We start from the raw sequence: 12,275 nt of genomic DNA on the forward strand, positions 1-12,275 counted from the left end.
GAACTTGTCTACGCAATTTTTAACCTGTTCTTTCTCTATTTTAACCTCTGAGACTACCTCATTTTTGCTGGTGTTCACTACATAAGACGTCTGATCGCTACTAACCTTCTGGTGAAAACTGAAACAATAAAGTCATTTAGCACTTCTGCCATTTCCATTGTCTGTTATTGTCTTTCCCCCCTTCACTGAGTAATGCGCCTACCCTGTCCTTGGTTTTCATCTTCCTTCTAATGTATTTGTAGAATGTTTCCTTCTTACCCTTTCTGTCTCTAGCTAGTTTAATCTCGTTTTATGCCTTGGCCTTTCTAACTTTGTCCTGACATGCTTGTGTTGTGTGTTTATATTAATCCTTCATAATCTGACTTAGTTTCCACTTTTTGTGGGACTCTTTTTTGAGTTTCAGATCATTGAAGATCTCCTGGTTTAGACAGAGTGGTCTCTTGCCATCCTTCCTACGCAGTGAGATAGTTTGCTCCTGTGCCTTTAATATGCCAACTGTCTTTAATACATGGATATAAATAATCCCCAGATTTTCCATCACACTTTTCATCAGTTAATCACAAACCACTCTCTCTCTTTAGATTCCTGGAGATCCTAACACCTGGATTCCGTCTGGAAACCCCCTACCCACCTCGACAACCTCCGGGATTAATACTGTCCTGAAATACAAGCAAGGCCGAAACGCTCTTCTCCATTCTATTATTCTATAAATAAATTCCTTTAGCCGGGTGTGACGTCATGCGCGTGAGACCCATTTTGCTGCAACGCCCTTGACATGGGGCGAGGAAGAAAATGTGTCAGCATGAATGTTTACACAATTTAATGATAAGGAATTTAGTAACCTGTTCTGCGAATGGGAGGGGAGCTGTCCTAATGGAACCAACTCCATGGCCATCCTTGGTTTCCTTGGGATGGTTTCACTGGACCCCCCATTTAGTGTCAATCGGCCATTGCTCCATTATTGTGAATGGAACCAGGTCCCCGGCTGCTGTCAATTTGCCATTGTTGTGTGATTTCCAGCACCCGATGAACTGACTAAGCACCTCTAATGTGCAAACAGTCGCACCTCTACCCTTGTGACTAAGCTGAGTATCACCTCTTATCTCTGTTGCACGAACCAGCTGATTGTATGGAACAAGTTCTATAAAACACAAGCTGATGGGCTGAGAAAGGGTCAGTCTGAATTGTATTTAAAGACGGAGTGGCCAGGCATGAGGGTCGTGTAATATATTACATTTTAGGAAATCATTCACTGTTACTGCCTATGTATATATGAATCCGATTCTGTCTTTGGACTATATAGAGAGAAAAGGGGCCGTGCTAGACGGGTTAGTGCATCTCTTCAATTTACAGAGAACTTGGAGGTGAACGGAACCATTGTGCAGCTGAAGGTAAGAGATTTTAAGCCGTGTTAAATTATTGTTTGTAATCTTTCATGATATGCTGCAAAGCTTGTAAAGGCTGGAGATATATTTCAAATGCAAGCTCCCATTGTCAAACCCCACGACGATGATAGAGCAGGGATAAAGTGGCTCAGTTTGTGCAAAGGAAAAGAAGCCCCACTCATGGAATGGTGTGTGAACGAAATAGGGAGATTTTCAAAGGCAAAACCAGCAGCGCGGGGGCCAGCGTCTGCTGAAACTCACTGGGAGTCGGGTCTCAAACACCCTTCGGCTGCTTTGAACGTCCCAGGTTCAGGGAACAGAGAAGAACCAGTTGACATAATTGATTTGGACTGTCAAAAAGACTTTGGCAAGCTCCCTCACTGTAGGGCAGTAAGAGGGCCGGCCCACAACATTGTGGCACCTTAGACGGGGAGCTCAAATGACGCCCCATGCCCCCTCGCTTGGGCCAAAACTTTGAAAGGTCTCAATTCTGCCTTCTTCCTGTTCTACTCCTCTCATGGTTTGGCTCGGCTACCTACCCAGTAAAGGAGAACTAACAACTTAAAATGCCTTGTTCAAATATACTGCTGAAAAAATCCTGAAAAAATGGGAATGTTTTGTCTTCTCAATTCCAGAATTAAACATTTTGATTTTTTTCAACTCAAAATGTCATTTCAAAATTGGAGGCAACATTTATCTTTAAACCATTTTAAGAATGTTTTTAAATGCCTGAAAACGAACCCAAACCATTTTTTGTTCGGCTTTTCGGTCAGATGAGAATTTTGGTTCAACCGAAATGTGTTTTTATTTCCGGATCGTTTGGAACTACCAGTGAAGCAAAATATTGGTTATTTGTGCAGCTCTGATCCCTGGTGCTTTCCCCCCCAGATCTCGGCTGGAATTCCCTTTACATCCTCATTTCGGTCTTGACTCTCTCCTCCTCCCCCCCGGCGGAGCTCTCCGTGTCAGCCGTGAGAGGCTCCGTTCAGCTCCATCCCAGCCCCGTGCGCCTCCCAGCACCAAGATGGTTTCCTTCATCCTCTGCCTTCTCCCTGCTCTCCTAGCTACAACGAGTGCACAAGGTGAGTCATCCGCTGCTGTGGCCATGTAACCCCCCCTGGACTTGGACCCTTTATACCCCACGGATCCCCAGTCAGGGGAACATCCAGCATGTGCAGGGAGGGGGACGAGCTCTGTGTGGGGTACAGGGCCTTGTCTATACTACGGCTATTGAAGCAGTTTAGGCACAGTGCGGTAGCTCGGCCGGCAGAGGCCCGTAGTGAAGACGCCGCCAGTCCCAATGGACGGGGTTTTTCCGTCCCTGTGGGAACTCCCCTCCCTGAGCCGGTAGCCAGGCCGAGGGAAGCATTCACCAGTCGACCTGCATCTACTCCAGGGGTTAGATCGGCCGAGCTGCGGTGCTCAGGGTGTGGACTTTTCAACCCCCCTGAGCAGTGTATCTAGATCACCCTGGTTAGTGTAGACCAGGCCTGAGGGACACCGTTACCAGATACTGCCCTGAATTCTCATTTCCACCAAGGCCCCTCGGCACTGCTTTGGCAGCATAAAGGGGACTGAATATAGGAGTAAATGACACTGCTAAGGGCCTGAGTGTAACCTGGAATCAGGGCTCTCCAACCGAGCAAACAGAGGCAGAATGAGATCCAATGGCTGGGAGTTGAATTTAGACCAATCCAAGGTGCAGCATGTGTGCAGGGCTTTGAAGGGCAGAGATTGTTCACACAGAGGTCCTCAAGAGGTCTGTGCATGTCCATGTACTGTTAATGCCACTTGTATCAATGGTAATTTGGGGAACAAGGGACAATGAACGTCCTTTTGTTCTGTTTTTTGCCTGGCAATTTCCATCCTTCCCATTCCCCACAGACTGCGAACGGCTGGGCTGATCCAGAGGGATGGGTGCAAAGTTGGCTTTACCTTAAACTCAGGGCCATGTAACCGGGATCTAAACCTCGGGGACCAGTCATCAGAGAGCCTTCCCAACGGGGAGCAATCCCCTCAAGCCTAGGGGCCAAGACAGCTGGCTTCTGCACCCCAAACCCTTCTGTCACACCCCTCTGCTGGCCGGCTGCAGGGCCGGCCCACAACATTTTTGCACCTGAGGTGGGGCGCTCAAATGACGCCCCCATGCCCCGTCGCTTGGGCTAAAACTTTGAAAGGTCTCAATTCTGCCTTCTTCCTGTACTACTCCTCTCATGGTACGGCTCTGTTATCTACCCAGTAAAGGAGAACCAACAACTTAAAATGCCTTGTTCAAACATTTTAAGTAACACTTAACTTTCAAACACCTGAACAAGAAATGTAACTTTTCTTGTCTGCATAGTAAACACTGGCATTTTTATCTGTTTGAATAATCAAAGTGGTGCTTTCCGTGCCTTCTTGGTTGCAAAGAATTGAACTGCTCCCTGCTGAAGGTCCACAGTCTGGGCCAGCTCGTGCTCTACTGAGATGGTTGCAAGGCCGACCAGCCTCTCCTGTGTCATTGTGGAGCGCAGATGTGTGTTTATTAACTTCAGTTTGGAGAAGCTGCGTTCTCCACTGGCAACTGTTACAGGAAGTGTTAGAATTATGCATAGAGCAACAAAAGCATTTGGAAAGAGGTGGTCATCTTATTTGTGCACATATATTCCAGAACAGCCTTTGGAGTTGATCCTGTTGAAATGTATCTTGAAAGGGCTTTCAGTTCATCACCTAAATCACTCGCATCAATATCGCGCATGTCATCATGTGTCACTGTCTCTAGTGCCCTGCATTGCTGGTGTAGGTCTTCTTCAGGTGTAGTGAGGAGTTTTGGAATATCATACAACATCCCAAATATACTGCTGGGTTCCTTGAGCTGCATGAAACGTTCTTCAACTGACTGTATTGCACAATCCAGCACCTGGTTAAAGACTTCAATTTTGAATTGTTGTTTGGGGTCTCTTATGGGATTATCCCGTGCTTCGTAATCAAAATGTCTTCTTCTTCGGTGACTCTTGTATTCTTGAATGGGTGGGAAAATAGCTTCAGTAGTATCATCAATGTCAATACATTCTAGGAAATGCTCTCTGACAGTCACCATTGCAGGGACATTTTCACTAGTTTCTGTTGTTACAAAACACACCTTTAAAATAATTTGTTCTGTATGGCTGATGTCATGTGTGCAGTCCAGAATAACAGAGTAATATCTTGCTGACGTCAGATCTGCCACAATCTTCTGTTTGACTTTTGTTGCCAGTAACTATATGATCTCATTTTGAATTGTTTTTCCAAGGTAGTGGTGCGTGTACATTTCTTGGGTGGTGACTCTTCTTAGATGATCGTGGAGTACAGCATCAAACTCAGCCATCAGCTCCACAATTTTAAGGAAGTTTCCATTGTTTGGCACATACAGCTGATCTGAAGTGCCAGGCAGTGCTAGGTTTTGGGTAGCAAACATTCTCACATTGGCAATGAGCCTTTTCAGAACATTTTGCCAGTAAAGAGACTCTGATCCAATCTTCTCTTGATCATCTATGGTGGCCTTTAACCTTAGTCTCATCTCAAGCTCTTTCCCCCTATGGAATGCTCTCTGGTGATTTGCTGCCTTCTCATGGCATGTCAGATTTCTAGCCAGATTTTTCCAGTCCTTTGTTCCTGTAGTACCCAATGTGGCTGGAACATTAGACTGGAAGGGTTTGCAACAAAAACAGTATGCAGCATTCTGGGTTTTTGAATACATAAGCCATGGCCTCCCCACTTTGTCACCATTGGGGATTTGACGCCAGTACTGTGTTGGATGGAAACTTCTATTTTCATTGTCTTTGAGGAACATGAAGTTTTTCACTTGCTGTGGCCCATGCTGTACAAGGAAGTCCCTCAGGCTACTGCTCAAGTGGGTCCACAGTCCTGGATCATCTAGACTCCACCACACTCTTCTCTGATCTACACTTTACTTCAGGAATGTGCCTGGTTACAACATTTGAGATATGGATGCTGCAGTAGCTGCCAGATCACCTGCCCTCTGACTAACTGGAAGATCAGGCATCTCCTCACCCCTCCCATCCTCACTGGGGCCGGAAGGCTCAGCGTGAACATTTGTGTCTATGTATCTCAGGAGAGCTGCTTCCTGCTGAGATAGAAAAGCTTCCTTTGCTTTCTTTATCTGAATGCTGCCCCAGAGGGGCGTTTTCTTCTTTCACTTATGACTGCGGTTCTGTGCCAGCTACAGTGGCTCTGAACACTCAATTGAAGGGGACAAATAAGCAGGCTGGTAGCAGGGCCTGAGTGAGGGAAGATATCAGCATCTTAAGGGCCTAACTGGCTCCTACTACTTCAGTTGACTGCCTGTTCTCCTCAAATGGGTTCAGGGAAGCAGCAGGAAACAGGAAGCTCTCTGAGAAGCTGGTGTGAATCAGTCCAGGCTCCTGGGGGTGCTGGAGAGGTACACAAGAGGCTCCTCCTCCTCCTCTCTCTCCCTGCAGCGCCTGCTGCTTTCTGTTATTCCCTCTCACCTTTTCGCCTGCCTGCCTGTGATGTCTCTTGTGCCCTCCTTCCTCCAGCCCAGCACTCTACCATCTCTGTGCATCTAGAGCAGAGGGGAATACATAGGCACCCGCAGCAGACACAATTTTCTACACTCTGTGTCCTAGTGATGCGTCTGCCTCAGTTCGCCTCATGGTAAGGCCAGCCCTGGCCGGCTGGCAGCCCCGAGAGCCTGGCCGCACTCACATCAGTGGCCTTTCCCTATTTCTATGCAACCCAATAACTTTGGAACCCTACATTCCATTGACTCCAGAATGTCAGGGGATGTTCTAGACAGCACTGGACAGAACCCTATTGACTTTGGGGGAAATCAGAAAACCAGAAAGGGAAAATCGGGGACACACCAAGCCCCTTGGTGTCTGGCCAGCCCAGCCACACTTTCAACCACCTCTGTGACTGTGTGCACGTCAAAGAACCGGTTGATGGGACCATTGACATCTTCCCGTCCATCAACCCCACCCAGTCCAGCACTGCCCAGCATCCCCATGGAGGTTAACATGTTGCACCCTGAGCAGCTGATCTCCCAGACAGAAAGAAGGATGATGGTGTGTGTGTGTATGGGGGGGGGGCTGAATTGGGGGCACACAGAGCCCCTGACATGGGGGGAAGAATGAGGGGCCCTGGTATAGGGGATTGGGAAGGGGGGACACAGCGGCCCTGGCATGGTGGGGGGAGAATGGGGGACTCTGATATGGGGGATGGGTAAATGGGGGGCACACACAGCTCCTAGCATAAGGTAGGGGGTGGAGGGGATTGCATGGTATCCCTGCAATGGAAGGGGATGGCAGAGGCATGCGAGGAGTTTGGGAGGGCCATGGGTGGCTGCCAGGAGCCACAGTAAGAAGGAAACACTTGTTCTTCTTTCTCCAGGTGAGACCCTGACATGTAACACGTGCTTTGGCCAAACGGACACCTGCAATTTTGCTCCAGGGACCTGCCAAGACAACAAGGCAACTGGTGGCTGCCTCTCCGTGGCAGAAGATATTACACTGGGTAGGTGACATTGCCGTCAACCCAGGCACATCCAACCCTGCAGTCTGTCACCAGCCTCACCGCTAAGCCAACCCCAAACAGTCCATCGACAAAGCACATTCACCCGGCACAGAACACTCAGTCTGGGCTCAACACGTCATTTATTCAGGCAACGTTACGGTGTCTTATGTAGTGACTGGAAGACTCGGTGGTTCCAAATCCTGGCCCCATTGGAGTCAGTTGTAAATCTCCCATTGACTTCAGTGGGGTCAGGATCTCACCCCTTGAGCTTTATCCCCACAATGGACGGCTGCGCTGCGACAAGCGAAGCTGCTCTGGGTGGAAATGCCCGTTCTGAATCGTGTTAAAAAAGGAGATTGGCGCTGAGATCCCTTGGACACTGCCGGGCTCCCAATGTCCTGTCTGAAGCTGTTAGTCGCCTGCTCAGGGCTGGAGCTCCGCCTTACACGGTTCTTCCCTTGCTTGGGATGCAAATTCAAGATAGTTTTTGCCATTTGACTTAAAGAGATTCCAAACCGTCTCCATGTTCAACTCCCGGAGGTCCTCACGCCAGCGGATCTCGCTAGTTCCCTTCATTTCGCAACGTTTGGAATCGAAAATCTGAGTTACAGACCTGGCTTTGTTCATCCTCCCACTGAATTAAAAGAGAGTAAATGGCTCCTTCCACTTACCTTGTAAGAAGGATGCAAAGCACAACATCAGCTTTAACGTGATCTGGCATTATCTACCTACCTACCTACCTGCTTCTCTATCTATCCATCCATCTCCACCCACCCCCTCTATCTACCTACCTACCTACCTGCTTCTCTATCTATCCCCGTCCACCCCCTCTATCTATCTATCTATCTATCTATCGATCCCCATACACCCCGTCTATCTATCCATCCATCCCCATCCACCCCATCTATCTATCCATCCATCCCCATCCACCCCATCTATCTATCCATCTGCTTATCTATCTATCCACGTACACCCCTCTATCTATCTATCCATCCATCCCCATCCACCCCCTCTATCCATCTATCTATCTATCTATCCCCATCCACCCCTTCTATCTATCTATCCATCCATCCATCTATCCCCATCCACCCCTCTATCTATCCATCCATCCATCCACATATGTGCCCACCTGCCTCTGATCACACTCAGGAAATTTTCCCAGCACAGTCACAAATGGGTTTATTAAAACTTCCACCCACTCAGGGTACGGCTTCACTGCAGAGTTCACGTGGGCCGTGACCCGAGGTTTAGCCCTAACCCGCCCCCTCACTGCTCCCTACTATCCACACACAAAACCCTTTAACCTCAGGCTAGCTGATGCAATTTGGGGTGTAGTTTAGATCCGGGTTCCTCTTTAATTTCTTGAATTGTGGGCCCCCTAACTAGACACAGGATCCCAGCAGCGTCACCCCAGGGAAAAATATGCAGGGAAAATAACCTCCCTGCTGTTACTCGAGGTTCCCCTCCCAGCCTCTCATTTTCTTTTTTGGTTTTCTGTCTTTAATGAAGATGGGACACAGAACACGTACTTCTACAAACAGTGTCTGAGTAGCTATAAGAGTGACATCCAAGTCCCCATCTCTTTCACTGTTGGGAATGGCAAGTATGTGAGGATCAACACCACATGGTGCAACAACACAGATAACTGTAACTCGGCTGTACTTGGAGGTAAGTTATGAGTGTGTTTTTACCGTCCCTCTTTAATGGCTTGTCGACATGAACAGTGAGACGGCGCTGAGCTGGGCTGTGAATCCAGCTCTCCGTGTGCCCCCTGCCGATGCCCGTGACCCTTCGGGCGCTTTGGAAGGGCACTAGCTCAAAGCACATTAACAAACGGTTCACGCACGTCAGCAGGGTGCACGTGGCCAGCTAGGGCGTGTCAGTCTGGTGCAGGGTCGATTCACACCTGACGGATCCTTACACCCTGTCCCCCTTTGCTACAGTTGAATGGTTCATGTGGACAAGCCCCTGTGTCAAGGTTCCTTCCCCACTCTGAACTTTAGGGTACAGATGTGGGGATCTGCATGAAAACCTCTAAGCTTAACTACCAGCTTAGATCTGCTTTTGCTGCCACCACCCAAATAGTTTGAGTCATTTGGGAAACTCTGTCTTCCCCCACAAAACCTTTCCCTCCCTGGGTAGCCTTGAGAGACGCCTCCACCAATTCCCTGGTGAATACAGATCCAAACCCCTTGGATCTTAAAACAAGGAAAAATCAGATTCTTAAAAAGAAGGCTTTTAATTAAAGAAAGAAAGGTAAAAATCATCTCTGTAAAATCAGGATGGAAAATAACTTTACAGGGTAATCAGATTCAAGGAGCCCAGAGGAACACCCTCTAGCCTTAGGTTCAAAGTTACAGCAAACAGAGGTAAACCCTCTAGCAAAAGGAACATTTACAAGTTGAGAAAACAAAGATAAACCTAACACGCCTTGCCTGGCTGTTACTTACAAGTTTGAAATATGAGAGACTTGTTCAGAAAGATTTGGAGAGCATGGATTGATGTCTGGTCCCTCTTAGTCCCAAGTGCGAACAACCCCCAAAACATAGAGCACAAACAAAAGCCTTCCCCCCACCAAGATTTAAAAGTATCTTGTCCCCTTATTGGTCCTTTGGGTCAGGTGTCAGCCAGGTTACCTGAACTTCTTAACCCTTTACAGGTCAAAGGATTTTGGAGTCTCTGGCCAGGAGGGATTTTATAGTATTGTACACAGGAGGGCTGTTACCCTTCCCTTTATAGTTATGACACCCTGGCACAACTATATTTGTTCCTATTTCTCCCCTTTACTGCCCCCAACGTCCATTCACTCGAATGTCATTTCTGTCGCCATTGAAATGCCTGTCGCTGGCGGGTCTCCAAACCAGGGGTGGAACAGTCGGGCCCATGTGAAACCAGACGGGCGAGGGCTGCACGTGAGAGAGGGGGCAGCAGCCGGGATGGGCTCAAATCTAAATCTCCCTGAACCTGTCAGGCTCCACCTTCAAACACGCCGGGGTCTGGAACTGATCGGATGCGCCATTCACAGACAGTCGTGTCACAGACAGACAGAGAAATGCCGTTGGGCTGGGGGTGGGGCCTTCACCTGCTCAGGCAATGCAGGGCACATCCACCAGATTGAACAAGGTTTAACCCACCCTGTGACCGTCTCTCTCTCTCTCTCGGTTCTCAGTGCCCACGGGGAGCACCACCGAGAACGGGCTGCAGTGCCCAACCTGCTTCGCTCTGAACTTCACTGTCTGCAACAACTCAGTCACCCCTTGTACCGGGGACGAGACCTATTGCATCGATTTCACTGGGTTTCTATACCAAGGTAAATGCTGCCAGCTGGCCGCAGTGCGGGAGCTACCCCGGGAATCTCACACCCCAGGAACTCCCCCGAGACTGGTGAAAACTAGTCTGTGCTGGGCCCTGGGGCGGGTGGGGGCAGCAAGGGGGGGTTTTGGCCGGAGGGAAGGAGAGAGGAACTTGGAAGTTTTCCCTTCCTCACCAGTTCCCCCCTCTCAGTGATGCCGCCCTGGTCCTGGAGTTATGACAACACGGTCTCTTACCATGGGAAGGGTTGTTATGTCGATGATGCAGAGCTGGGAGAGAACCCAGGAGTCCTGGCTCCCAGCCCCACTGCTCTAACCACTAGACTCCACTCCCTGTATGTTTAAGGTGGAGCTAAGCTATTGCTCAGTGCGGATGCTCCTGTTCTCAGTGTGTGTCCAGGACTCCCAGTGCTTTGGGGTGTTTATACAATAACTGAACCGAGCGGTTGGGACTGCCGGGGACGGTGAGAGCTGGGCGTGTTCCCCGGGGGGGCCGGGCGCTGGGGAAGGAGCCGCCCCCGACGATCAGCTGGTCCCAAACTCCAGCTTCAGTGTCTTGTGGAGCTGCAGAAAGGGGCGGGGGGAGACGAGAGGGGACCAGACGCCCCCCCTGCCCTGGCCGGTTACAGCAAGAGCAGGGAGAGCACCGGGCGGGTGGGAACAGGAGGCAGAGGTGGGAACCGCTGGATGATGGAGACAGAGGTTCTGGGGGCAGAGAAGGAACCAGAGCTGCCCACAGCTAACAGGCTGATTTCCTCCATCAGGTTCATCTCCTTCACCATTTCAAGCAAAAGGCTGCGCTACTGCGTCTGCTCAGGCCATTAAACCTGGAACCAACCTGGCTACTGCACTCTACACATTTAACTTTTTTTGGGGGTCCTCTGTTCTGGCACAGAAAATACCCACCAGCCCCCCTCCCATAACCACCCCCTCCGCTAATACCACCAACCCCCTTCCCACAAATGCCACCCCCGCTAATACCACCACCAGCACCACCCCCACTCCTACTACCACCACCACCACTACCACTATCACCCCTACAACCACCACCACCCCCAACACAACTACCACAAACAAAACAACCACCATCCAGAAAACACCCACCCCTACAACCACCACCACCAAACCCACTACCCCACCCAAAACCACCACCTCATCCAAACCCGCCCTCCCCGCCCATACAACCCACAGTGGGGCCAGCCCGGCTCTGGGGAAATTCTCCTTTGCCCTCTACCTGCCTGGCCTGACTGGGCTGCTGCTGGTGAAGCTGCTCTCCTGACCCACCCAGCACGGCCCACGCAGCACCTGGTGCCTGTGAATAAAGGCCTGAAGTCCCAGCTACCCCCCTCCGAGGCCCCTCCGCGCTGCCGGGGCGATGAAAAGGGGCCGCTGCATAGCCAAGGGTCTGCCCAGCGTATGGGTGAGCGTCTGTCCCAGTACCTCGCGGCTGGCTGGAATCTCTCTGTGTATTAGCAAATTCACCGAATAAATCAGGATGTGTTGTTATGTTGGGGTTGCCTGTTGCTGAGCCCGACCGCATGAGACTGGGGGGCTGTCAGATGCATTAGCCACAGAAGAATTTCCTTGTCTCTCTCTCTCTCTCTCTCTCTCTCTCTCTCTCTCTCTCTGTGTTTATAATATAAAATCTACAATAAAAATCTACATCCCAAGCACACCATGGAGGTTGCCCACTCAAGCACTGAGAAGTTAGGAAATGCCAGAACACACGTTGCCAGTACAAGGTTAATCCAATCCCCTGGCACATTTGCAGTGTGCTACAGCCTTTGATTCGACAATCAAACACTGTGCGTTCTCCACCGCAGCCCTGCCACGGTCAATACGTCTTTTCCTTCTCGTTGGGGCATTACCCCTGGCCGTATTTCCCACCTGCTGTTCCTAGCCCGGGCTGCTCTGAATGATTAATGACACCTCCTGGGCCTCTCTGTGGCGTTCTCGCCACAGGATCTGAGGGCCTCACAGACATTCATCACTTGGTCTGTGCAACAGCCCGTTGGGACCTGGGAAACTGAGGCACGGTGGGGCTCCACACAGGGAGTCCTGACAC

At 49.9% G+C, this 12,275-nt stretch overlaps 1 protein-coding gene across 1 annotated transcript; it reads left to right on the top strand.

Moving 5' to 3' along the window:
- Nucleotides 1-1,089: 1,089 nt before the first annotated feature.
- LOC122174442 (phospholipase A2 inhibitor and Ly6/PLAUR domain-containing protein-like) lies at nt 1,090-11,716 on the top strand. Its single transcript, XM_065574020.1, has 6 exons — nt 1,090-1,391; nt 2,274-2,467; nt 6,777-6,899; nt 8,409-8,567; nt 10,069-10,209; nt 10,975-11,716. The coding sequence occupies exons 2-6, from the start codon at nt 2,410-2,412 to the stop codon at nt 11,487-11,489; spliced, it is 996 nt and encodes a 331-aa protein (XP_065430092.1). The 5' UTR covers nt 1,090-1,391; nt 2,274-2,409; the 3' UTR covers nt 11,490-11,716.
- Nucleotides 11,717-12,275: the final 559 nt, after the last annotated feature.

The sequence above is a fragment of the Chrysemys picta genome, chromosome 20, assembly GCF_011386835.1.
Source record: "Chrysemys picta bellii isolate R12L10 chromosome 20, ASM1138683v2, whole genome shotgun sequence".
Lineage (NCBI taxonomy): Eukaryota > Metazoa > Chordata > Testudines > Emydidae > Chrysemys > Chrysemys picta.

Coding starts and splice junctions, on each gene's coding strand:
- LOC122174442 (XM_065574020.1), top strand. CDS start 2,410: ATGGTTTCCTTCATCCTCTGCCTTCTCCCTGCTCTCCTAGCTACAACG. Junction 2,468..6,776: donor AGCTACAACGAGTGCACAAG/GTGAGTCATCCG, acceptor TTCTTTCTCCAG/GTGAGACCCTGACATGTAAC. Junction 10,210..10,974: donor CACTGGGTTTCTATACCAAG/GTAAATGCTGCC, acceptor TTCCTCCATCAG/GTTCATCTCCTTCACCATTT.